The 26,370-nt window shown below is 52.9% G+C and overlaps 1 protein-coding gene across 1 annotated transcript; it reads right to left on the bottom strand.

Annotated features, from left to right (window-relative positions):
- Positions 1-64: 64 nt before the first annotated feature.
- On the bottom strand, positions 65-24,036 carry LOC140203853 (ciliated left-right organizer metallopeptidase). Its single transcript, XM_072269994.1, is given in 17 exon segments — positions 65-336; positions 540-700; positions 702-717; positions 3,458-3,744; positions 4,263-4,385; positions 4,649-4,753; positions 6,705-6,801; positions 8,301-8,370; positions 9,355-9,535; positions 10,345-10,484; positions 11,103-11,187; positions 15,274-15,399; positions 16,120-16,266; positions 16,512-16,563; positions 17,079-17,172; positions 18,065-18,351; positions 23,938-24,036. Coding segments are annotated over 16 exon segments (2,160 nt in total). The 5' UTR covers position 18,351; positions 23,938-24,036; the 3' UTR covers positions 65-146.
- Positions 24,037-26,370: the final 2,334 nt, after the last annotated feature.

Genomic DNA, 26,370 nt, shown 5'->3' with positions numbered 1-26,370 from the left:
GTGCGCGCGCGACTTAGTGGGATCAGCGGTGTGAGGAGAGGAAGGGAGGAGTATTGGAGAGGCGGGAGAGGGATGTTCGATGGGGAGGGGAAGCAGGGAACGTCGGGGAGGGCTCGTATTCGGTGAGGAGTTTCTGCCTCCCTCCCCTAGGGCTGTGGCTTGTGTTCTGTCTCTCCTGGGGAGGAGGTGGCCGCCCCTTGCCCCGTCCCCACGCGCCGCCTCCCTCTGCGGAGCAGTCGGGAGGTGCCCAGGCCCAGCACCGCCAGCACCAGGAGCCCCGACAGCGAGGCGCACGCCGCGGTCACTGCGGTCGCCGTGCCCGCGGGAGGCTCCATCCTGTGTGTGGAGAGAGAGAGAGAGAGAAGGGTCAATGTAATGCACCTGTACCCCTCCCCTGCAGTTCTATCCGTGTGTGTGTGTGTGTGGTGCACACCACGCATCCCCTCCCTGCACCCCGCCGCAGAGACGACTGATCTTGTGTTCTTCCCCCCCACCCCAAACAGTGATAGACAGCCCTCTGGCGCCCCTCCCGCTCACACCTGGCGCTGAGGATGGTACAGTTGTGCCCGCGTAGACGCAGGAGCAGAGGCCGCTGTTGCAGACTGCCCTGCAGCTGCTGCTGGAGGGACTGTACGCTGGGCTGCCCGCACTCTCTCTCCCAGAACTGCAGGCACAGCTGGTGGGGTCCGCACACCCGGGGGCCGTGACACGTGGCCTCTGTAGAGAGAGAGAGAGAGAGGTGGGGGTTCAGTCCAGGTCTCCCCTCGGCTCCCTCCTGCAGCACAGCTTGTGGGGTGTACACCCAGGCCCGCAAGTCTAAGGACCCTCGCCATCTGGGACATGCCGTCTTCCATTAGGGGGGAGAGGCAGATGCCTGAAGCCCCACACCAGAAGTTTCAGGAACAACTTCGTCCCCTCTGCCATCAGATTTCCCAATAGTCCTTGAACCTCACCATTCTGATTTATTTATCATCACCTTTTGGTCTTGCACTGAACCACCGCCACAAAGCAACAAATTTCACAACATATAGTTGCAGGAGAAAGTTTGTGAACCCTTTGCATTTGCCTGGTTTTCTGCATTAATTACTCATAAAATATTGCCTGATCTTCATCCAAGTCACAATAATAGACAAACACAATCTCCCTAAACTAATGGGGGGGGGGGGGGGGGGGGGGGGGAGTCGACTCAGACCCACGAGAGGCCCACGTCGGGCATTTTCATGCCTTACAAGGCGCAGATTGGAAGTCTGTGTGGGGCACCACTCCTCGCGCAAACTAGAGCAACGTGCGGTTAAGTACCTTGCTCAAGGACACAAACACGCTGCCACAGCTGATGCTCGAACTAGTGACCTTCCGATCACTAGACGAATGCCTTAACCACTTGGCCACATGCCCAACACAATAACTAATAACACACAAACAATTGTACTTCTCATGTCTTTATTGAACACATTGTTTAGTCATTCACAGTCCAGGCTGGGAAAAAGTATGTGAATCCTTGTATTTAATAACTGGTAGAACCTCCTTTTGCACCAAACATATCTTCTAGCTGCTGATCAGACTCACACAACGGCAAGGAGGAACTTTAGACCATTCCTCCATACAAAGCCGTCATCAATATCTCTGGAATACCTTGTATGAACAGCCCCCTTACCTGGGGTAAGATCTGGACTCTGATTTGGCCATTCCAAAACATTTTTAAACTATTCTGTTGTTGATTTACTCTTGTGTTTTGGATCATTGCCTTAAGCTTCAGGTGACAGACTGCTACCCTGTAAAATGTCTTCATACAACTTTGAATTCATTGTTCCCTCAACGATTGCAAGGTGTCCAGGCCCTGAGGCAGCAAAGCAGCCCCAAATCGTCAATCCTGATGAAGGGTCTCAGCCAGAAACATCAAATATACTCTTTTCCATAGATGCTGCCTGGCCTGCCGAGCTTTAATTGACTTGATTGCTTACATCCTTCATATACATGAGGAGTAAATATCTTTACGTTATGTCTCTGTCTAAATGATAGTAATTTGTAATATGTATTATGTACAGCAGGACAGTCAATATGACATAGAAATACAGTTGTGTCAGCATGAATTAATCAGTCCGATGGCCTTGTGGAAGAAGCTGTCCTGGAGCCTGTTGGTCCTGGCTTTTATGCTGCCATAGTTTCCCGGGTGGTATCAGCTAGAACGGTTTGTTCCTCCAGCATTACGTGTGTGTGTTGCTCGGATTTCCAGCATCTGCAGATTTTTTTTTCTTGTTTGTGCTGGTGATGCTCCTTCCACCAGGCTTCACAGTTGGGATGAGGTGTTAGTGTGTAGCCTGCGTTTTCCTCCAAACATAGTGGTGTGGATTTCTACCAGAAAGTTCAGCTTTTGTCTCATCTGCCCACAGAACATTGTCCCAGAACATCCAGGTGGCCCTTTTCAAACTTGAGACGTGCAGCAGGTTTTGAACTGCACTGGTTTCCTCTGTGATGTCCTTCCATGAACACCATTCTTGTTCAGTGGTTTTCTTAGAGTGGACACACGAACAGAGACTTTAGCAAGTTCTAGAGATCTCTGCAGGTCTTTTGCTGTTACCTTTGGGTTCTTTTTCAGCTCCTTCAGCATTGCACGTTGTGCTCCTGGTGTGATCTTTGCAGGATGCCCACTCCGAGGGAGAGTAGCAACAGTACTGAATTGCCTCCATTTGCAGACCATTTCTCTTGCTGTGGACTGAGGAACACTCGGGGCTTCAGAAATGCTTTTGTAGCCTTTTCCAGCTTCATACGTCTCTACAATTCTTCTTCCAAGGTCCTCTGAAAGTTATTCTGATCGAGGCATGCTGCACATAAACAGATCTTTCTTGAGAAGAGCAGGTTCTGTCAGTAACCTGATTTTGTGTGTCTTTTTTATAGGGCAGGGCAGCTCTACACCCACACCTCCAATCTCATCTCGCTGATTGGAACGCCTGACTCTGATTAGCTTTTGTGGAAGGCATTACCCCAGAGGTTCACATACTTCTTTTGAATCGAGACTGTGATTGTTTAAATGGTATACTCAGTATTGACAAGAAGTACAATTGTTTGCATGTTATTAGTTTAGGCAGATTGTGTTTGTCTATTATTGTGTCTTAGATGAAGATCAGACCACATTTTATGAGTAATTAATGCAGAAAACCATGTAATTTCAAAGGGTTCACAACTTTTCCTTACAACTGTATTTACCACAGGAAGCAAAGGAATAAATTGCTGAGCCTGTGGCAATGGTCTGAGTCAAATTCATGAAGGTGGGACTGGCTTGGATGGGGATTCGGGTCAGCATGAAGCAGTTGGGCTGAAGGGCCTGTTTCCCACTGTGTAAACCTGTGACTCACCTCTGTCCCTCTCACTCACCCTCTCCCCCAACTCCACTCCCACCCCACCCCCCACCTGGGGATCCCAGCTTTCTCTACGAACCCCCGTCCCACTCCTCTGTTACCTGGGGATCCCGGCTGCCTGAGCGACCTCCTCCCCCTCGCCACCCACCTCCCCGGACTGGAGTGGGGGGCAGGGTGGCCTGTCGGAGAACTGCAGACGGACGGCCAGCCAAAACCCCTGCCCCCACCCTTGGCACCTCTGGCGGGTGGCCCCGTCGGGCAGGTGGGACCTGGTGGGGGAGGCTGGGGACAGGTCAGGGGTCGTCTGTGGGCCGGCAGGGTCCTGGTGCCAAGCCCCCTCCCGACACAGCACTGCGGGGCAGGAGACGAGGCCGAGGTACCCCAGGACCTGAAACAGAAAGGAGGGAAGGGGTGTTAGACTTCCTCTTCTTTCTCCAACTCTGACAGAATGTTACACCTTCTCCTCCACTCTCCTTCATTCCTCCACCTTCAGTCCCCTCGCATTCTCCCTCCAGTTCTCCACCCTTAACTTCATGCTGTCTTCACTCCCCTTAACGCCTCTCCTGCCATCTCCTTCACCCCCTCCTGTTCTCCCCACCCCTCCTTTCCTCTTTCCACCTCCCTTTCAGCCCCCCCTATCTGTTCCCCTTACTTCCACCCTCCCTTTACCACCCCTCGTGTTCTCCCCTCTCATTCCCTCCCCCACCACCTCTTCTACCCTGCTGCCTTTTATCCCCATTCTCTTCCGCCCTCCCCTGCCCTTAACCCCTCCCTTGTCTCCTCTTGTTTCCCTTCACCCCTTCCTACCCTCCATTCCCACCCGCATCCCTCTCCTGGTTCTCTCCACCACCCCCCCCAGACCTTCTTCACTCCCACCCTCTTTCTCTCTTTCCGCCCCTTACCTACCTGGACACTGTCTCCAGGGCGACAGGGGAGCCAGTCTGACCCCTGAACTCTGACCTCCAGGCCCCACAACCCCCGACACCGGTGCAGGTAGCAACGTCCGACTGCCTCTTGTCCTTGGGGTCCCTGCAGTGGGGCAGAGGTGGGGGTCAGTCTTCAGGGCCACATCCCCACCCCATCGTCCCTTTCTCCTCTGTCAAACAATTCTCTTGAGTGTGAGGGTTCCTCCCTAACCTCCCCCCGCACCCATCTACCTCCCCCACCCCCACTCTCACCCTTCCTTTGATCTTCTCCATCCAATCCGGTGGAAACCAGGTCAGTTCATAGCCCCGGTTCCTGCTCAGAGGTGGGCAGGGGTTTGGGAGGGTAGGGGAGGCCCAGACACTCACCGCTCGGCTGAGGTTGGACAAGAAGCAGCGGCTGTCAGCACCGTAGATCTCACCGGCGTTGACCTCCCCCTCACTGCCCGCATTCTCTGCCTTCCAGCACTCGCTCTGCAAAGGGAGAGAGACCACGTCAGCTCCCTCTGTTGCCCTGTCTTCCCCCCCCAAACCTCCCTCTCCCCCCCACTCCCTGTTTTCTCCTCCCCCTCTTCTCGCACAACTGTACAGGGAGTGTGAGGAGGAAGAGAAGGAGCACTGTTAGGGGTGGCGACACTGTGAGCGGTGTTGCTGTGGGGATGGCAATGAGGAGCCATACAGGAGTGAGATAGGTTGACTGGATGAGCGGTGTCACAACTACTCAGAAAGTTAGATCAAGGAGCTGATTGTGGACTTCAGGTAGGGGGAGCCGGGAGGGGTGAGCAGCTTCCAGTTCCTGGGTATCAGCGTCTCAGAGGATCTGTCCTGGGGCTTGATACATTGATAATAATCATGAAGAAAGCATACCTCATTAGGAATTTGAGGAGATGTGGTACGGTATGTCAGCAAAGACTCCAGCAAATTTCTGCAGGAGTGTCTCATGCGTTGTGTCTGGCTGCATCACTGCCTGGCATGCAGGCTACAATGCAGAGGGTCGCAAGAGGCTGCAGAGCGCTGCAGACTCGGCCAACTCCACCGAGGGGCACGGCCCTCCCCGCCATCGAGGACATCCTCAAAACTCCGAGCAACACACGCAAAATGCTGGAGGAACTCAGCAGGTCATGGAGGTGACTAAACTGTCGACGTTTCAGGCTGAGACTCTTCTTCAGGACTGAGAAGGAAGGAAGAAGACGGAGCCTCGAGGAGGCAGCATCCATCGCTGAGGACGCTCAGCTTCCAGGACACGCCCTCCGTTCATTACATCCACGGGGCAGGAGGTACACTTCTCCTCCCTCATCGGGCTAATGAATAAACCTGAAAAGCCCTGACACTACCTCCAACTGCATCTCCCTCTCTCCCTCCCTCCCCCTCCTCCTCCTCCTCCTCCTCCTCCTCCTCCTCCTACCCCCCCGCTATAGTCATTTATTTTGTCTGGTAAGTTGTGTTAATTTATGTTAATTAGTGTTTGCAATATTAATGCACATTTTTCGTGACATTGGTCCCCTGGGTAAGTGTGCCTCTGATAATCACTAGACTATGGGACAGCATGGTAGTGTAGTGGTTAGCACAACGCTGTACAGTACCAGCGACCCAGGTTCAATTCCCACCGTTGCCTGTATGTTCTCCCCGTGACCACCTGCATTCAAAGATGTACCAGTTAGCAGGTTAATTGGTCATTGTAAATTGTCCCTTGAATAGGCTAGGGCTCAATCGGGGGACTGGTGGACAGCAGAGAGCACAACTCTGAAATTCTTCAAAGGGCCGTTTCTGCACAAAATCTCAATAAATACGTAATAAAAGTGCAGGAAGTGGCCTTTTAGCCCACAGTGTAGCATCAGCTTATTAAAATAATCCCTTCTCTCATTATCTGTCTCCCTCCTTTCTCTGTACATGCATGTGTCTGTCTAACAGCCTCTATCGTATCTGCCTCTACCACCACCAGCTAGTACTCTCCAGGTACCACTAATCGCTGTGCAAAAAAAAAAAAACTTGCCCCACACATCACCTTGAAACTTACCCCCCTCAGTTTAAATGGATGCCCTCTGGTATTCGGTATTTCCACTCTGCAGAGGACAGTGGTCTACTCACGTTTCCCCTCCCGCTCAAGAGAAAACAATCCAACCTTGTCCAGCCTCTCTTCATAGCCTATGCCCTCCACTCCAGGCAGCATTTGATGACCCTCTCCAAAGCCCCCCCCCCCGACACACTTCCTGTGAAGGGCAACTAGAACTGAAGGTGTGGTCTGAACAGGGTTTTCTATAGCTGTATTCTTAAATTCAGCTCATTCAACATGACCTTGAGCAGTGAGAGAGAGGGAAGGAGATTGCTGTGGGAGGGGCAGTGAAGAGGGAGGGATTGAGTGGGAGTGATGGGGGGGGAGGGAAGGAGAGGAGCACTGGTCCCCATTCAGTTATTAACTCCCTACCCTGTTGGCCAGAGGTTTGTAGATCCGACACCCATCGAGGAGGTCGTCCGTGAGACAGGAGGCCTTGTCCAAGTGCAGGTAGTGGCAGCCCAGTCCGCTAAGGTAGATGTTGTACAGTGTCATTCACACACAGGACCCCAAAGCTTCCCCTTTACTCCCACCATCTGCACTCTGGACATGACCAGACCGCCTTCCTCCCCGTTCCCTAACACTATTTGCTTTCCCACCCCTTCCCCTACACACCAACCAATTACACTCCCAGTGGACCCCAACACACCCACCAATTACACTCCCAATGGACCCCACCCCTTCCTCAACACACTCACCAATTACACTCCCAATGGACCCCAACCCACCCACCAATTATATTCCCAATGGACCCAGCCCCTTCCCCAACACATTCACCAATTACACTCCCAATGGACCCCACCCCAACACACCCACCAATTACACTCCCAATGGACCCCAACACACTCACCAATTACACTCCCAATGGACCCCAACACACCCGCCAATTACACTCCCAATGGACCCCAACACACCCACCAATTACACTCCCAATGGACCCCACCCCTTCCTCAACCTACCCACCAATTACACTCCCAATGGATCCCAACACACCCACCAATTACACTCCCAATGGACCCCACCCCTTCCTCAACCTACCCACCAATTACACTCCCAATGGACCCCACCCCTTCCTCAACCTACCCACCAATTACACTCCCAATGGATCCCAACACACCCACCAATTACACTCCCAATGGACCTCACCCATTCCTCAACCCACCCACCAATTACATTCCCAATGGACCCCAACACACCCACCAATTACACTCCCAATGGACCCCAACACACCCACCAATTACACTCCCAATGGACCCCGACACACCCACCAATTACACTCCCAATGGACCCCACCCCTTCCTCAACCCACCCACCAATTACACTCCCAATGGACCCCAACACACCCACCAATTACACTCCCAATGGACCCCACCCCTTCCTCAACCCACCCACCAATTACACTCCCAATGGATCCCACCCGTTCCCTTACACTCCCAATGGACCCCTCCCATTCACTCCCACTATCCACACTCCCAATGGGACCCCACCCTTTCCCATTCACTCCCACCGTCCACACTCGCAATGGACCTCACCCCTTCTCATTCACTCCCACCGTCCACACTCCCAATGGACCCCATCCCTTCCCATTCACTCCCACTATCCACACTCCCAATGGGACCCACCCCTTCCCATTCACTCCCACCGTCCACACTCCTAATGGACCCCATCCCTTCCCATTCACTCCCACTATCCACACTCCCAATGGGACCCACCCCTTCCCATTCACTCCCACTGTCCACACTCCCAATGGACCCCATCCCTTCCCATTCACTCCCACTATCCACACTCCCAATGGACCCCATCCCTTCCCATTCACTCCCACCGTCCACACTCCCAATGGACCCCATCCCTTCCCATTCACTCCCACTATCCACACTCCCAATGGGACTCACCCCTTCCCATTCACTCCCACTATCCACACTCCCAATGGGACCCACCCCTTCCCATTCACTCCTGGCACATCCATACCTGCCGGTACAGAAATATTCTGAGGAATTTTCGTGACAAGTTTCAGTGAGACCAAAATTCTCACCCCGACCTGTTGGATTGAATAGGAATACAAGGGATTCAAGGAAGTGTTAATTACAAGATACACACATACCAATCCTCATAGAGGGATCAGAAGTGGAGAGAGTGAGCAGCTTCAAGTTCCTGGGTGTCAAGATCTCTGAGGACCTAACCTGACCCCAACATATTGATGCAGTTATAAAGAAGGCAAGACAGCAGCTATACTTCATTAGGAGTTTGAAGAGATTTGGTATTTCAACAAATACACTCAAAAACTTCTATAGATGTACCGTGGAGAGCATTCTGACAGGCTGCATTACTGTCTGGTATGGAGGGAGGGGGCTACTGCACAGGACTGAAAGAAGCTGCAGAGGGTTGTGAATCTAGTCAGCTCCATGTTGGGTACTAGCCTACAAAGTACCCAGGACTTCTTCAGGGATCAGTGTCTCAGAAAGGCAGTGTCCATTATTAAGGATCTCCAGCACCCAGGGCATACCCTTTTCTCACTGTTACCATCAGGCAGGAGGTACAGAAGCCTGAAGGCACACACTCAGCGATTCAGGAACAGCTTCTTCCCCTCTGCCATCCGATTCCTAAACGGACACTGAATCCTTGGACACTACCTCACTTTTTTTTAATATACAGTATTCCTGATTTTTGCATATTTTTAATCTATTCAATATGGTAATTAATTTACTTACTTTTTCTGTCTTCTAGATTATGTATTGCTGCTGCTAAATTAACAAATTTCACGTCAGATGCCGAGGATAATAAACCTGATTCTGATTCTGATTCTGAACTTTTCCCACATGCACAGTTCCCTTGGGTCAGACCCAAACCAGGTGCACCACACACAGTTCCCACCACTGTATCACTGGCAGTTCCTATCTCCTTATTCCCTGGGTCAGGCCCACACTGGTAACACCGTGCACAGTTCCCTCTCCCCATGCCCGGATGAAATCTGCCAAACCCCCTCACACGCTCTCTCTCTCTCAGCCCCTCCGCTCTCACTCACCTTGGCCCCAGACCAGGGGCTGACTGCCTTGATATAGGACCCGGTACCATCCCGTGTCAGCCATGGCTCCCAACGTGACTGGGTCGATGAAGGTGTGCCGTGCTGCGCCCAGCGCCGCCGTCATGATGGATCCCTGCAGAACGCGGGATTCCCAGTGGGAGGAGGGCAAACCCGCCTGTAACTGGAGCAGGAAATGGGGAGTGTCACATTCTGTGGTATACCGGTGGGGGGGGGGGGTTAGGGAGGGGAAGTGTGAGACACAGAGGGAGGGCGAACAAGGGACAGAGAAAGTGATGAGGGAGAACAAGTGGGAAGGAGGGATTGGGAGAAAGAGAGAGATAATGGAAGGGAAAGGGGGAAGAAAGGGAGAAAGATGGAGAGAGCAGGAAGGAGGGAGGAGATGGGTAACGAGGAGGGAAGGGAGGTGACAGTAGGAATGAGGAGAGAGGGATAAGAAGCAGAGGGAGGGAGAGAGTGAGAAGGAAGGAGATGAAAAGGGAGTCACAGAGTCATAGAACACAACACAAAAACAGACCTTTTGGCCCATCTTATCCGAGCTGAACCATTAAGCTGCCTAGTCCCATCAACATGCACCCGGACCGTACCCTCCCACCCATGTACCTATCCAATTTTTTCTTAAAGGTCAACATCAAGCTTGTCTGCACCACTTGCACTGGCCAACTCATTCCGCCCTCTGAGTGAAGAAGTTTCCCCATCATCTTCCCCTTAAACTCTTCACCCTTCACCTTTAATCCATGACCTCTAGTTGAACTCTCACTCAATCTCAGTGGAAAACCCGTACTTGCATTGACCTTATCGATACCGCTCATAATCAAATCTCCTCTTGATCTTCTCCGTTCCAAGGAATAAAGTCCTACCCTATTCAATCTTTCCTTCCCTCCAGACCTGGCAGCATCTTTGTCATTTTTCTCCACACTCTTTTGATTTTGTTCACATCCTTTCTGAAGGGCAGATACCTGTGAGGCTCACCCAGTTCTCGAGGGGTCCGCCGAGCGACGAGGACGCGCGGAGATGCCGCTGCATCTGAGCCATGACGTTCGGGGTGAAGATCCTGACAGTACCGCGGTCCATGTTGGTGACAGAGCCGCGTGGAGAGCAGTGGGGGGAGGCTGTGGGGAGCGGGTGGACTGCGTCAGGTACACCCCGAGAGGGATTGTCCCCGGTCACACCATCGGTTTCTACACCCGCCTTGTCTCCATGACTTCTCTCCCCAACTCTGTGACCTCCTCCCTCCCCTAGACTGGTCCTCATCTTCATGACCTCCTCCCTCCCCTACACCCCTCGCCTCCCTCCTACCCTTACATCTTTCCCTGACTCCATGAACCCCTTCCTCCCGTACACCCTTGCTCCATTTCTGTGACCCTCTTCCTCCCCTACACCACCCCCCAGTTTCGAAGACCTCCCTCCCCAAGCCCCTTGCCATCTCTGTGTCCTCCTCCCTCCTTCTCCTTCACCTTTGCCCCATCTCAGTGACACCCTCCCTCCTCTATGCCACTCCCCAACTCTGTGACCCTCTTCCTCCCTGTTTCCATGATGCCCTCCCTCCCCACGTGCCTCACCATATTACTGAGGCCCTCCCTCTTCTACATTCCCGCCCCCATCTCTGTGACACCCTTCCTTCCCATTTCCAGGACACATTCCTTTCCCCATGACCCTCCCATCTCCGCAGCCCCCTCCCTGCCCTCTCCCCCTACCCCATCTGTACCCAGGACGGGGGTTCTACCTACGGTCAGTGGTCGGTGAGCACTCCAACCAGCTGTTGAACAGGTCCTTGGAGAACCCTAACGCATGGAAGAGCTCGTGGATGGTTGTCTGGAAGAGAGAAAGGGAAGTCCTGTCAGGGGAGAGGGGATCAGAGCAGGGCAGGGACTGAGGACTGGACTCGGCCCCAGGGAGTCACAGAGTGACACAGCAGGCAAACAGGCCCTTTGGCCCAATTGGTCCCTGCTAACCCAAACCCTACCTAAGCCGGTCTGCTCTGCCTGTGTTGGGTCCGTATTCCTCTGAACCTCTCCTGTCCCTGTACCTTTTAAATGATGTTAATGTACCTGTCTCGGCCACTTCCTCTGGTGGCTTGTTCCACATACGGACCACCCTCTGGGTGCAAAAAGAGCCTTCAGATCAACGATCAACCGAGTCCAGTGTCCTCAGCAAGGTGAAGTGGTACCAGAGCTGTGTTCTCTCCACACTCTTGTACGGGTCAGAATGCCGGAGCGTGATGGAGAATGACCTTGTCAAGCTGTCGTCATTCCACACCACGAGCCTCCGGAAGATCCTCCGTCTTTTCTGGCCAAGAAAGATCTCCAACCACGCCCTACTCCCTCAGTGTCACCGAGAGGACATGGCCACAATCATCATAAGGAAACTTTAAAGATGGATTGGGCACAGAGATGAGAAGACAGGCCAACTTTATCATCAGGGCAGTACTTCACTGGATTCCCTGAGGGACGGAGGAAACACGGGAGACCAAAAACATCTTGGTACCGTACCGTAGAGGCAGAAATGAGGACCCTGGAGCATAATATGGCCGAGGACAGAGAGAGATGGAGGACCTCCATTGCTGCCCTAAATGCCAGCAGTGTAACAGGCAGTAAGTAACTCACTCTGGGTCCCGTTTAAATCTTTCCCCTCTCACCCTATATCTATGCCCACTCATTTTGGACTCCCCTACCCTGGGGAAAAGTCTTGTCACTGTCCACCTTACCTACACCTCTCATCACAGAACACATTCCCTATCATGTCATCTCTCACTCTCCTACGTCAAGGGAGTAAAGACCTAGTCTGGCCAACCTGGCAACATCCTTGTAAATCTTCTCTGCACTCTCTCCAGCTCAGGTGCGATCCCATTCTCCACAACACAATCCCAACGAGGTGACCGTCCCCACCTTATTTCTCAGTCCCACCACTGGCTGATCCCTCAGCAGTTTCTTCTTGGACCTGGGCTGTGACGTTCTCCTGAACCAGGAATGCAACCTCCCCAGCCCTCTTTCCTCCACCCCTATCCCGTGAAGAGTGTGAAATGATTTACTTCGGAAGGTCGGGGCTGAAGGCAGAGAACGGGAGCGTGGAGAAACAGAGGGATTGTAGGGTCCAAGTCCATAGATTCCCTCAAAGTTGCCACGCAGGCTGACAGGGTGGTTAAGAAGGCTTATCACGTGTTGGCCAGGGGAATGAATTCGAGAGCCCTGGGGCAATGATGCAGCTCCACACAACCCTGGTCAGACACCCGGCAGTGCAGGCTTGGTCTTCCTAAAGTCCACCACCATCTCCTTTGTCTTACCAACGTTGAGCTGCAGATGATTCAGCTTGCACCAGTTGACAAAGAGGGCGTTGCCTGTACACTGGGGGCTTTTGATGATGGCTGCTGTCTTCTCGTGGCAGTGCCCCTTGTGAAAGTACTCACTGGTGAGGAGGGCTTTACCTGCGACGGGCAAGACTGTATCCACCATCCTCCTCGGCCTTTTCCATTCCCAGTTTGTCCATACCAGACCAGAATGAAGCCAGTTAGGATGCTCTCAAATGTGCATCAACAAAATTTTGCCAAAGATTTTGGTGACGTGCCAAATCTATGCAAACTTCTAAAAAAAAGTAGAGGTGCTACCATACTGTCTTTGTGAGGCCACAGTTTAAGAATAAGGGGTCGACAATTTAGAACGGAGTTGAGGAAAAACTTTTTCACACAGTGGGTTGTGGTTCTGTGGGATGCTCTGCCTCAGAAGGCAGTGGAGGCCAATTCTCTGGATTGTTTCAAGAAAGAGTTAGATAGAGCTCTTAAAGATAGCGGAGTGAAGGGATTTGGGGAGAAGGCAGGAAAAGAGTACTGATTGTGGATGGTCAGCCATGATTACAGAATGGTGGTGCTGGCTCGAAGGGCTGAATGGCCTACTCCTGCACCTATTGTTTATTGTCTATTGACACTTACGTGCTGGCCCCAGGACACCTCCTCTGATATGTTTTTCTATAGGCTTCCGTTAGTCTCGTGAGACCATGGATTTGTGCCTTGGAAGGTTGTATGGAAGACCGGCAGTTGCCCATGCTGCAAGTCTCCCCTCTCCACACCACCAATGTTGTCCAAGGGAAGGGCATTAGGACCCATACAGCTTGGCACCAGTGTCGTTGCAGAGCAATGTGTGGTTAAGTGCCTTGCTCAAGGACGCACACGCTGCCTCGGCTGGGGCTCGAACTCACGACCTTCAGATCACTAGATGAACACCTTAACCACTTGGCCGTGCACCAACAAAATATGTTAACGCCAAGGGATTTAAAGTTACTGACCGACCCCGCTCTCAACTATCAGGCCCCTGTCATAGGGTCCTGTCTGCCTTCCTCCCCACTGGGACTCAGAGGTGGTGTGGGTGCCACTGAAGGGCGTTTGATATCTCTGGGCCTGAACTCGACGGACAAGAGGAGGGGGATCTCAGCGAAACCTCCCAGATACTGAAAGGCCTGGGTAGAGTGGACGGGGAGAGGATGTCCCCATCGGGAGGGTCCCTGATCCAAGGGCACAGCCTCAGAATGAAGGGACGTCCCTTTAGAACAGAGATGAGGGGGAATATCTTCAGCCATACGGTGGTGAATCTGCGGAATCCATCGACACGAAGGTGGCTGTGGAAACCAGGACATTAAGGGAGGGTTGATTGGTGAGGAGGTTAAGGGCTACGGGGAGAAGGTAGGAGAATGGTGTTTTTAAAATATCCACTATTATTGAATGATAGAGCAGACTGTACAGGCCCAATTCTCCTCGTACATCTTACGGCCTTCTCCTGAGCAGTCACTCACAGCCCACTCTCCCATCCCAGACAGTAGCCAAGATGGTGAACTACTCTCCAGAGGAAACTCTGCTCCCTCCATCCTACTCTTTGACCTCTCCCGGTGGTCACGCAATGGCCCCCAGCGTGAAACCCCAGCCTGCGATGCCCCCGGCTTCCCCGAGCTTCCTGCGCGCGCCCAGCCCCGGGTCCCCGACCCAGTCAGACAGGGTGTTTGGCCGGCCACACTTCCCACAGGCGCAGTCCACTTGCCCTCACTCACGGTGCTGACGCCGAGCGGGTCCCCAGGCCAGGACTTCGCCGGCAGGCCGCCCTGGACCAAGCCACTAGCACACTGCGGCCCAGAGAATTCGGCGCCTCGCACGCTCAGGAGGTTGAAGAACTTCGCCAGTCCCCGTCAACCCCCTCCAAATTTAATCAATACACCACAGAATGATTGGGATGCATCCCGGCCTGGTCCAGCAACTGCTGTGCCCGTGACCACAGGAAACCGCAGAGTTGTAGACGTCACTGAACCGGCCTCCCCTCCACGGACTCTGACTACACTTCCAGCTACCCTGATAAAGCACTCAGCACAATTTCCACCACATCAACCCCACACCTCCTCTCCTCTCCCCCCCCCCATCAGGCAGCAGATACAAAAGCCTGAAAGCTCGTACCGCCAGGCAAAGGACAGTTTCCACCCCGTTGTTATAGGCGATTGAAGTTCCTCTTGTACGAAAGGATGGCCCCATGACTTCATAATCTTCCTCTTTATGGCATTGCACCTTATCCTTTGCCTGCACTGCACTCTTTTTCTGTGACTGTGACACTTTACTCTGCATTCTGTTACCGTTTTCACAGTGCACTGTGTAACGATCTGATCAGTGTGAACGATACGCAAGACAGGCTTCTCACTGTATCTCGGTACACGTGACGATAATACACTAATGAGAACCGGGGTGGGTGAGGGGGTAGTCTCTGACCCCCTCCCAGTGCGAGCCGACCCCTCCGTGAGCATGGGTCAGAGATCACGCTCCCCGAAACCCCCACAGCACGCCCGGGTCAGAGGTCCCACTCCCCCCCAGGGGCCAAGGGTCAGAGGTCATGCTTCCTGACCAGCTGCGAGCGCGGGTCAGCAGTCACCTACCAGCGTGGTGCGCTCGTGGTCGAAGTTGTTTCCACGGAGACGGGCGTGGCAGAAGGTGACGGACCCGGCGATGGGTCGGCCCACCTGGTCCACCTTGCAGTAGGAGGCGTAGGCGATGACCGAGGGCTGTGGGTTGGGGAAGGAAGGGAGAGGGGTCAGAGCTTGATATCTTCTCACCCCTGACCCCTGGCATCTCCTAACCCTTGCCACCTCAACCCTAAACCCCTGGTATCTCCTCATTATGATTCCTGGCCCTGGTACCTCCTCCTTCTGAACTCTGACCCAGGCAGTTCCTCACCCAACCTCTGAACCCTGACTCCTCCTCACCCCCGTCCCCCAGCATCTTCTCTCTCTAACCCATCACTCATGACCCCAGCACCTCCTCACCCCAACTTCTGACTCCTGGCGTCTAGCACCTCCTAAGCTTCTCACCTGCCCACAACAGCAGTTGACCTCTGACACCTGACATCTCCTCAACCTTACCTCCTGACATCCCTTAACTCCTGAACCTCCTCACCTTCTGCCTCCCCTGGCCCCTGGTCACCTCTGACTCTGCCAATCTTCCCATGACTCCACCCATCTCCCATGACTCCACCCACCTCCCCAGACTCCACCCACCTCCCCTGACTCCACCCACCTGCCCTGACTCCACCCACACACCCTGACCCCGCCCACCTCCCCTGACTCCACCCACCTCCCATGACTCCACCCACCTGCCCTGACTCCACCCACACACCATGACCCCGCCCACCTCCCCTGACTCCACCCACCTCCCATGACCCCACCCACCTGCCCTGACCCCACTCACCTCCCATGACCCCACCCACCTGGCCTGACTCCACCCACCTCCCTCCGGCATTTCCGTGTGTCGGCGGCCTTGACGTAGAGGATGAAGTCAGCACCGGGAAGTCCCGTTCCGTCCTCCCGCAGGACCACTGGCTCCTTGCCCTCCGCCATCCACACTCCGAATCCAGACAGGTGCTCATCCGGGATCTGCACCAGACACAGACACTCAGCCGTCCAGACTGGGCACCGCTGTGCTCCCGCACTGACCCGGGTGGTAGACAGACACAGGCACCGAGCCAGACCGAGGGAGAGACAGGGAGACAGACACCGACCCTATTCCGAGTCAGACGCACACCCATTCACTGACCCCAGACCCCAGACCCCAGCTCAGGAGCTGACACAGACACAGACCAGGACTGCACAGAGACACACAGACACAGACAGTCTCTCACCACCACGTCTAGACACCTCTCCACTTGGTAATTAGCATTGACCTGGCCACACCTGTAAACACCAGAGAGGGGCCGTCAGTGGTAGGTACCCCATCCTCGGTGGAGGGGAGAGGGGTAGGCAGGAAGGGTATGGAGGGAGGGAGGGAGGAGGAGGGTATGGAGAGGTGAGTATACGTGTGAAGGGAAGGAAGAGGAGGGTTGAGTGGGGAAAGGGAGAAGGGAGTGAGGATGGGTGTGGAGGAGGGAATGAGGGGGTTGAGGATAGGTGCAGAAGGAGGAGGGTTGAGGCCGTGTGTGGAGGAGGGGGGGGATGGATGTGCAGGGAGGAGAGAGTGAGGAGGGTTGATGATGGATGTGGAGGTGGATGGAGGGAGTGAGGAGGGTTGAGGATGGGTGCAGAGGGAAGAGGAAGTGAGGAGGGTTGACAATGGGTATGGAGGAGGGAGGAAGTGAGGAGGGTTAAGGATGGGTACGGAGTGAGGAGGGATGAGAGAGTGAGGAAGAGGGAGGAGGATTGAGGAGTTGGCACTGCGGGACAGGACAACTGGGGAGAACAGTCAGAGTTACTTGTTGAAGTTCGGTAGCGACTGGTTCCTCCAGACGGACTTGCAGTAGGCCTCCGGGTCCCGAGACAGCAGGAGAGGGTCCACCACCGGAATCACTGCGGGAGAGGGGGGAGGAGGACTGTAACATGGGCACAGGTACCGGGCAGGCGGGCGGCCGGACAGACACGAGCAGACAGACCGGAGGTATGAGTAGATGTGTAGGCAGATGTACAGACGGGCAGAAAGGGAGATACAGGCGAGAAGACAGGAAAGCTACAGGCAGATGGGTGTGGTAGAAGCGGCTGTGCGGGCAGGGGTACAGGGAAGTACAGGCAGGCAGGTGGGGAGAGACAGCTGGACAGACAGGGTAAGACAGGGTGGAAGTACCTGGAGCGACTGCCGGATGGACTGGGAGAGACAGGTAGACAGATGGGGAGACAGGCGGACAGGCTGGAAAGCACAAGCGGAGGTACTGGGAGTGACAGGCAGACAGACAAGCAGATGTGCCGGCGGGCAGAGAGGGTGACAGGCACGTTTACAGGTGTATGATGAGGGAGGGAAAGGCAGATGGACAGGACAGAGAGAGGTTGGGTGGACAGAGGGACACAGGCAGATAAATGCATTTAGGCAAAGATACAGGTAGATGTACAGACAGACATACAGGTGGGTGAATGGAGACACATGGCAGGCAGATGAGGAGGTACAAACGGATGGTGGGGGATATAGGCAGAAACAGTGGCAGTGGGTGGGTGAGGGATACAGCCGGACGGGCAGGCACACGTACGGGGGTACAGGTGAATGCATAGGCAAATGTGCTGGAAGATAAGCATGGTTTATAGATGTAGACAGAAATACAGGCTGACAGACAACGGATACAGGCAGGCGTGTGGGTTGTTACATAGTTAGACAGACACGTGGGCAGATTACAGGTAGACAGGAGAACGATACAGGTGGATGTACGGGCAGACCGGCTGTGGATACAGGCAGACTACAGGCGCTGGCTCTCACCTGCCAGCAGCTCTGCAATGCGACCGATCGCCTCCTGCACCGAGGCGTTGAGGTGCCGCCTCTCCTCCGGCCTCAGGACCATCTCGGGCACGCTGGTGTAGAAGGCGGAGATGCGGATGGGGCGGGGGCCGGGCGAGGACCTCCCAGACGCCCTCGCCCCTCGGTAGCGGACAGCCGTCGCCCCGGTAACCCTCCGCTGGACCTGGTCGTGGATACACCTCCCCAGGCAGCCCAGCGCCAGGGCCAGCAGGAGGCCCAGCTGTCCCAGAATTACCCTGTGTGTCATCCTGTGGGGTGGACAGGAGGGGGAGCTGGGTGAACTAGTAGTGGATCCTCCCCTCCTGCCTTGCCTCAGACCCTCCCCTCGGTCACCGGCTGCCCATGGGCTCCAGCTAAACAGGGATGTCTGACCTCTTGCCTTGTGGACGTCATGAAAGAGGAACAAGAGAGTGAGCCCCACGGTGATGTCCTGTGTCCGACTCCCTGCCCACACCGGAGGTACAGACCCGTGGAGACGCTGTTCCTGACCTTCCCTCCACTTTGCAATGGGGCACAGGGTCACACAGCACAAAATCAGGCCCCTTGGCCCAAATGACATCAATCCCTATCTTCCTGCATCTGATCCATATCCCTCTAAGCCTTTCCTGTCCAAGTATCTTTAAAATGTTCTAATATACCTGCCTTAACCACTTCCTCTGGCAGCTCGTTCCATGTAGGGACCACCCCTCAGAGAGAAAAAGTTTCCTGTTAAATCTCTCTCCCCTCTCAACTTAAACCTGTGACACTCCTATTCCTGATTCCCAGCCCCGGGGGGAAAAGGACCGTGCACGTTCACCCTATCTGTGCCCCTCATGGTTCTATACACCTCTATTCAGTCAGCCCTCAGGCTCCCACACCCCAAGGAATAAAGTCCCAACCCGCCTAACTCTCTCCATAACTCAGTCCCTCCAGTCCCAGCAACATCCCTGTAAGTTTGATCTGCTCCCTTTCCAGCTTAATGGCGTCTTTCCTACAGCAGGGCGATCAGAACTGGACACAATTCTCCAAGTGCGGTCTCATCGACGTCTTGTACAACCGCAAGATGTCGACCCAGCTCCTGTACTCAAGTGTCCTGACTGATGAGGGCTCACGTGCCAAGCACCTTCTTCACCGCCCTGTCCACATGAAACCACGCTTTAAGTGAGCCATGTGCCCTGTACCCCTGGGTCCCTCTGTTCTATAACATCTCACGGGGCCCTGATGTTCACTGTGAAACTCCTGTCCTGGTGTGACTTCCCAAAATACACCTCCCCTCATCTCCAGTCCCTACAAAGACTCTATGAGAACAGCCGAGAGGATCACAGGGGTCTCCCTACCATCCACCGGGGACAGTTAACAGGAGCTCTGCATACGCAGGGCCCTTAGTATTATCAAGGATCTCACCTATCCATCCAGCATTCTCTTTGACTTTCTCCCATCAGGCAGGAGACTCCGATGCATAAAACAAGAATGGTCAGGAAAGGAAACAGTTTCCTCCCTCAGGCCATTAGGCTTCTGAACTCCCTGCTGCATCCCATTCAAAGTGTCACTGGTTAATCTATTCTGTACCTTACAGTATTTAAGTTATGCACTTTGTTTGTTCATTTGTAGACTTTATGCTTATTTTCCTAAGTTAATGTGTGTATGTGTACTACTGTAAATCACACCCTGGTCTGGAGAAACGTTGTCCCATTTGACGGTATTCATGTACGTAGCTAAATGACAATAAACTTGACATCTGACAAATGAAGCTAAGCTTTTCCTTTATCAAGATAAAGTTAAAGCTGGCCAACTGAATATAAGATTGGCCCGGTGATAGGAGGCAGTGGGGAGTCGTTATTCACACCGGGGGCTTGTGACCGTGGGGGATCAATGCTGACCATTTGGATAAAGTTGTCAACATGGTTCGTAGGTTTGCAAGTACAATGGGTTCTGGTTGATTGGGACATCGGTTAATTGGGGACAACTCTTGAAAAGACAAAAACTAAATCGAGTAAGTAGCCAGGATTCCTTCAGTTTATTTGGGACACTAGGCTGCTTAATTGGGGCAGGAGACAGTTGCCAAACAGTCTATGACTTGTGTTAGCCACGTGCACTTGTGTGGCCATCGGACACTACACTGTGATTAGAGTGAACAGTTTTAAAATGGCGTCAGTCGTGTGTGTGTTCAAAAAGCAGGGATTTTTGTCACTGGTGGTTGGTGAGAAATAAGCAGTAAGACAATTCAGAACTGTTTCACTCACTGCAGTTTCAAGCATTCTGGCTTAAAGATGCCAAAAATGCCTGGGATTGATCAGAAAGAATTTGAAGGTATCAACAATCATCTTTAACGTTACAATGAAAATGAAGATTTGGAGGATGCAATTGTCAAAAGCATTGTATGAAGTCAGTCCACTATCTGCACCAGGTGGCTGTGCTGATTTTGTTAATTTACAGTCAATCAAAAGAACACAGCAGATGAATTCATCTGTTAGGAATTAATACAAAGTTTTATAGTACTGTAGAGATATTGGTAGTATTCTTATTTGTTCTGTGTTTTGGGAAAGTTATTGGATGGTGCTCTAAGGACCGGATATGTGAATATTTGAAAAAACAGATTAGAGATGGTTGGCATGGCTTTGTGCTTTGTATCTAACCAATCTTATAGAGTTTTTTTGAGCGAGTTACCAGGAATGGTGATGAAGGCAAGGCAGGGGATGCTGTCTACATAGACTTCAGCAGGGCATTTGAAAAGTTCCCGCATGGGAGGTTGGTCAAGAAAGTCCAGTGTTGATGGCAGATGGAATTTAAGGCAGACAGGTGTGAGGTGTTGCACTTCGGGAGCACCAGCCAGGGTAGATCTTACACAGTGAATGGTGGGGCACGGAGGAGTGTGGTAGAACAAAGGGATCTGGGATCACAGGTCCAGAGTTTGTTGAAAGTGGCATCACAGGTAGATAGGGTTGTAAAGAAAGCTTTTGGCACGTTGGTCTTCATAAATCAATGTATTGAGTACAAGCAATGGGATTTTATGTTGAAGTTGTACAGGACAATTGTGAGGCCTAATTTGGAGTATTGTGCGCAGTTTTGGTCACCACCTACAAGAAAGATATAAATAAGATTGAAAGAATGCAGAAAAAAGTTTACAAGGGCGTTGCCTGGACTTGAGGACCTGAGTTGTAAGGAAAGATTGAAGCAGTTAGAGCTTTATTCCTTGGAATGTAGAAGACTGAGGGGAGATTTGATAGAGGTATACAAAAATATGAGGGGTGTAGACAGAATAAACGCAAGCAGGCTTTTTCCACAGAGGTTGGGTGAGACTAGAACTAGAGGTCATGGGTTAAGGGTGAAAGGTGAAAATTAAAGGGGAACATGAGGGGAATCTTCTTCACTCATGTGAGAGTGTGGAACGAGCTGCCAGTGCCAGTGGTGGATGCATTTTCAATTTCAATATTTAAGAGAAGTTTGGATAGGTACATGGATGGGAGGGGTCTGGTCCGGGTGCAGGTCGATGGGACTAGGCCACTTAAATGATTCAGCACGGACCAGATGGGCTGAAGGACCTGTTTCTGTGCTGTAGTTTCCTATGATTATTTAAATGCATACGTTCTTAACTCGGTTAAACGGTAGTTTGTCTTTTTTATACACCTCAACTATTTCCATGAAACTTTGGTTAATTGGGACATCCACTTAACTGAGCCAAAATATACCAACCCAGATGTGTCCCAATGAACACCCCACTGTAACACCAGCGTTGCTGATGTGGTGGATGGACAGTGAGGAAGGGTTTCTAAGGCTGTAACAGAATCCAGATCAACTGCAGGAAGTGGGTCAAGAAACAGCAGATGAGATTCAACCCAGACCTGGAAAACGTTGCCTCGAACGCCAGGTTGCTGCTTATCGACCGTGTCCGATCACCCCTCAGAAACCGGCGGGTGAACTGTCCTTGCTGGGTCTCGGCACCTCTCCCCACAACTAGACTGTGGACTAGTTGGTAGAAAGTTCACAGTCAGTCTGTGTTGGCAGCAGCACCTCTAGCCCCATCACGCTGAGCACTGGTGCCCGCAGCCCGCTGCCAACGCACGACAGCACTGCTCGACCCAGTTCTGACCTGAACTAGCAAGTCCGCTAACGACACAGCAGGGGCTGGCCTCATCAACGATGACGATGAGGCAGCGTACAGAGAGGAGACAGAGCCTCCATGACTGGTAGAACCCTGCGATCATGGCAACTTGAGTCTTAACGTGGCCAAGGCCAAGGAGATGATTGGGGTCCTGGTCTTTAGGAAGGTGCAGGCTGACCATCCCTCACTGCCCACTGAGAGAGTTAGGAGCACCAAGTCCCTGGGAGTGCACTTAATAGATAACCTCACCAGGTCCCTCAGCACCACCTCTTTGGTCAGGAAAGCAGAGCACTGTCTCCACTTCCCGAGGAGATGGAGGCGAGTGAGGCTCCCCACCTCCCTGTTCTAACCAATTTTTACAGGAGCACCACTGTCAGTGTCCTGACCGTCTGGTTCCTCACCACATACGAGGCACCAGTTGCGTTAAGCTGTTTCACTTTTTGTCTCGTGTCGTAAATGCACCTTAATTATCTGCTAATTCATTTGTGGTAATGCTACTTTCTGCGTTGACGTTCTGCGCCGTGCACCTTTCATTTCGTTTGGGGGTATACACGTGCTGAACTAGAACTAGAAGCAAGTTAATAAGTTAAGCCAGGGCAGGGCCCTGGGGAGCGTTGTGGAAAAGGGGGACACGTGGGGTACCGGCGCGCAGTTCCCCGGAAGTGGAGTCACAGGCAGTGAAGAGGGTGTATGGCACGTTGCCCTTCACCACTCAGGGCAGCGAGTACAGGAGCTGGGACGTTACTTTGCAATTCTACAAGACGTTGGTGAGGCTGCATTTGGAGAAGTTTTTGTTTGGTTTTGGTCACCCTGCTGTAGGAAAGATGCCAGTGAGGTGGAAAGGGTGCAGAGGAGATTTATGAGGATTTTGCCCTCATCCTCCTCCTTTTGTTCCTTCTCCCTCCCCCCTCAATTTCTCTGCGTTCTCCCGCACCCTCCAGTTTACCGCTCTCTCTTTCCCTGCCACCTTCCTCGCACTTCTCTCTCTCCCTCTCTCCTCGCACTTCTCTCTCTCCCTCTCTCCTCGCACTTCTCTCTCTCACAACACGCTGGAGGAACTCAGCAGGTCGGGCAGCATCCGTGGAAACGATCAGTCAATGTTTCGGGCCGGAGCCCTTCATCAGGACTGTAGAGGGAGGGGGCAGAGGCCCTATAAAGAAGGTGGGGGGAGGGTGGGAAGGAGAAGGCTGGTAGGTTCCAGGAGAAAAACCAGTAAGGGGAAAGATAACGGGGTGGGGGAGGGGAGGCAGGGAGGGGATAGGCAGGAAAGGTGAAGAAGGAATAGGGGAAAACACGATGGGTAGTAGGAGGAGGTGGAACCAAGAGGGGGGTGGTAGGCAGCTCGGGGAGGGGGCAGAGTGACATAGGGATAGAGGACCATAACCCCTTTATCTTTCCCCTTACTGGTTTTTCACCTGGAACTGACCAGCCTTCCCACCCTCCCCCCACCTTCCTTCTAGGGCCTCTGCCCCTTCCCTCTACAGTCCTGACGAAGGGTTCCGGCCCGAAACGTCAACCGATCGTTTCCACGGATGCTGCCCGACCTGCTGAGTTCCTCCAGCGTGTTGTGAGTGTTGCTTTGACCCCGGCACCTGCAGATCATTTTGTGTTTACTTCTCTCTCTCCCCCTTCCCAGCACCTCTCTCTCTCCCTCCTCTGCCCCCTCTCCCTCTCTCCCAGCACCTCTCTATCCCCCCCTCTCTCTCTTTGCCCCCTTTTCTCTCCCTCTCCTTCCCCCTCCCCTTTTACTCACCTCACGCCCCAGCCTCCACCTCCTTCCCCCGGGTCCCAGGCTCTGCAGTCAGCTGGTAGAACCAGTTTAAGGAACAGTTCACACAAAGCCGTCCTTGTGGTGAGAGAAAGAGAGAGAGAGAGGGGGGAGGTGACGGAACCTCCCACACGGACACATAGTCAGAGGGTGCGGGGAGGGCCTCCTGCACCACAGGTGCAGGGGTTGGGAGGGGCTCGGTGATGGGGAGGGATGAGATTACTCCCTTGTGACCCACTCCCGGGGATCTGTTATTTTGTATCTAACCCCCACCCCCAAACCCCTGGATCAGATCCCATCTTGTAATTCACTCCCAGGAATCTGTTATTCTGTACATAAATTCCCCAATTCTCTGGATCAGATCCCAGCCTGTAACCCAATCCCGGGGATCTGCTACCCTATATTTAAACCCCCAAACCCCTGGATCAGATCCCAGACTGTAACCCACTCCCAGGGATCTGTTATTCTGTATATAAACCCCTAAACCCCTGGATCAGATCCCAGATTGTAACCCACTCCCGGGGATCTGTTATTCTATATTTAAACCCCCTGAACCCCTGGATCAGATCCCAGACTGTAACCCACTCCCAGGGATCTGTTATTCTATATTTAAACCCCCAAACCCCTGGATCAGATCCCAGATTGTAACCCACTCCCAGGGATCTGTTATTCTGTATATAAACCCCTGGATCAGATCCCAGATTGTAACCCACTCCCGGGGATCTGTTATTCTATATTTAAACCCCCTGAACCCCTGGATCAGATCCCAGACTGTAACCCACTCCCAGGGATCTGTTATTCTATATTTAAACCCCCAAACCCCTGGATCAGATCCCAGATTGTAACCCACTCCCAGGGATCTGTTATTCTGTATATAAACCCCTGGATCAGATCCCAGATTGTAACCCACTCCCGGGGATCTGTTATTCTATATTTAAACCCCCTGAACCCCTGGATCAGATCCCAGACTGTAACCCACTCCCAGGGATCTGTTATTCTATATTTAAACCCCCGAACCCCTGGATCAGATCCCAGACTGTAACCCACTCCCAGGGATCTGCTATTCTATATTTAAACCCCCAAACCCCTGGATCAGATCCCAGACTGCAACCCACTCCCAGGGATCTGTTATTCTATATTTAAACCCCCAAACCCCTGGATCAGATCCCAGACTGTAACCCACTCCCAGGGATCTGTTATTCTATATTTAAACCCCCAAACCCCTGGATCAGATCCCAGACTGTAACCCACTCCCGGGGATCTGTTATTCGTCAAACCCCAGGCTGAGACACCGGGCTCTAATTCTCTCTCAGGGATCTATTGTTGGAGGGATCAAGCATCTTGGGGCGAGACACGGGAGGGGTTGCTGGGGCACGGTGGCGAGGCAGCGTACAGGGTCTGTTAGATCGGCTGGCCGAGTTTTTGCAACAGCAATCTTTCACTCAGCGTCAGCGAGACGAAGGAATTGGCCGTGGGTTTCAGGAGGGGGAGGTGGAGGGAAGACACACCAGTCCCTATTGAGGGAGTGGTGGCGGGCAGTTGCAGCTTCCTGGGTGTTGCCGTATCGGGGGACTGGGCCCAACACAATCATGAAGAAGGCTCTCCTGTGGCTACTCTTCGTCGGGAGTCTGGGGAGGTTTGGTTTGTCACCAAAGACAATTGCAAATTTCTGCAGGTGTATCGTGGAGAGGATCCTGACGGGCTGCACCACCGTCTGGTATGTCGGTTCCAAGGCACAGGATGGTAATATTCCTTACTGTAACCCTGCAGACTGGGGCAGCTCTGTCACGGCCACAACCCTCCCTCCCCACCAGCGAGGATGTACGACTATGAGACATTGGAGCAGAATTAGGCCATTCAGCCCAAAAAGCCCGCTTTGCCATTTCCCCTCTCAACCCCATCCTCCCCATAACCTTTCACACCCTGACTTATCAAAAATCCGTCAACCCCCACCTCAAGTACACTCAATGACCTGGCCCTGTTGAGCCACCTGGGGCAACAAATTCACCACCTTCTGCCGAAAGGTATTCAAAGTACATTTACTATCAAAGAATGTATAAATTATACAACCTTGAGATTTGTTAAATTACAGGCCATCATCTCTGTTCTAAATGGACATGCCTCTATTCTGAGGCTGTGTCCTCTTGTCCTAGACTCTTCCACCATAGGAAATGTCCTCTCCACGTCCACTCTACCAAGGCCTTTCACCATTCAACAAGTTTCAATGAGATTCCCCCCCCCACCCTCTTTCTTCTAAATTCCGATAAATACAGGCCCAGAGCCATCAAACGCTCCTCGTATGATAAGGCTTTCAATCCCAGAATCATTTTCATGAACCTCCTTTGCATCCTCTCCAGCATCAGCACATTCTTTCAAAGATAAGGGGCCCAAAACCGTTCACAACACTCCAAGTGCAGT

Source organism: Mobula birostris, chromosome 10 (genome assembly GCF_030028105.1).
Source record: "Mobula birostris isolate sMobBir1 chromosome 10, sMobBir1.hap1, whole genome shotgun sequence".
NCBI lineage: Eukaryota > Metazoa > Chordata > Chondrichthyes > Myliobatiformes > Myliobatidae > Mobula > Mobula birostris.
This window is presented reverse-complemented; position numbering and strand designations above follow the sequence as displayed.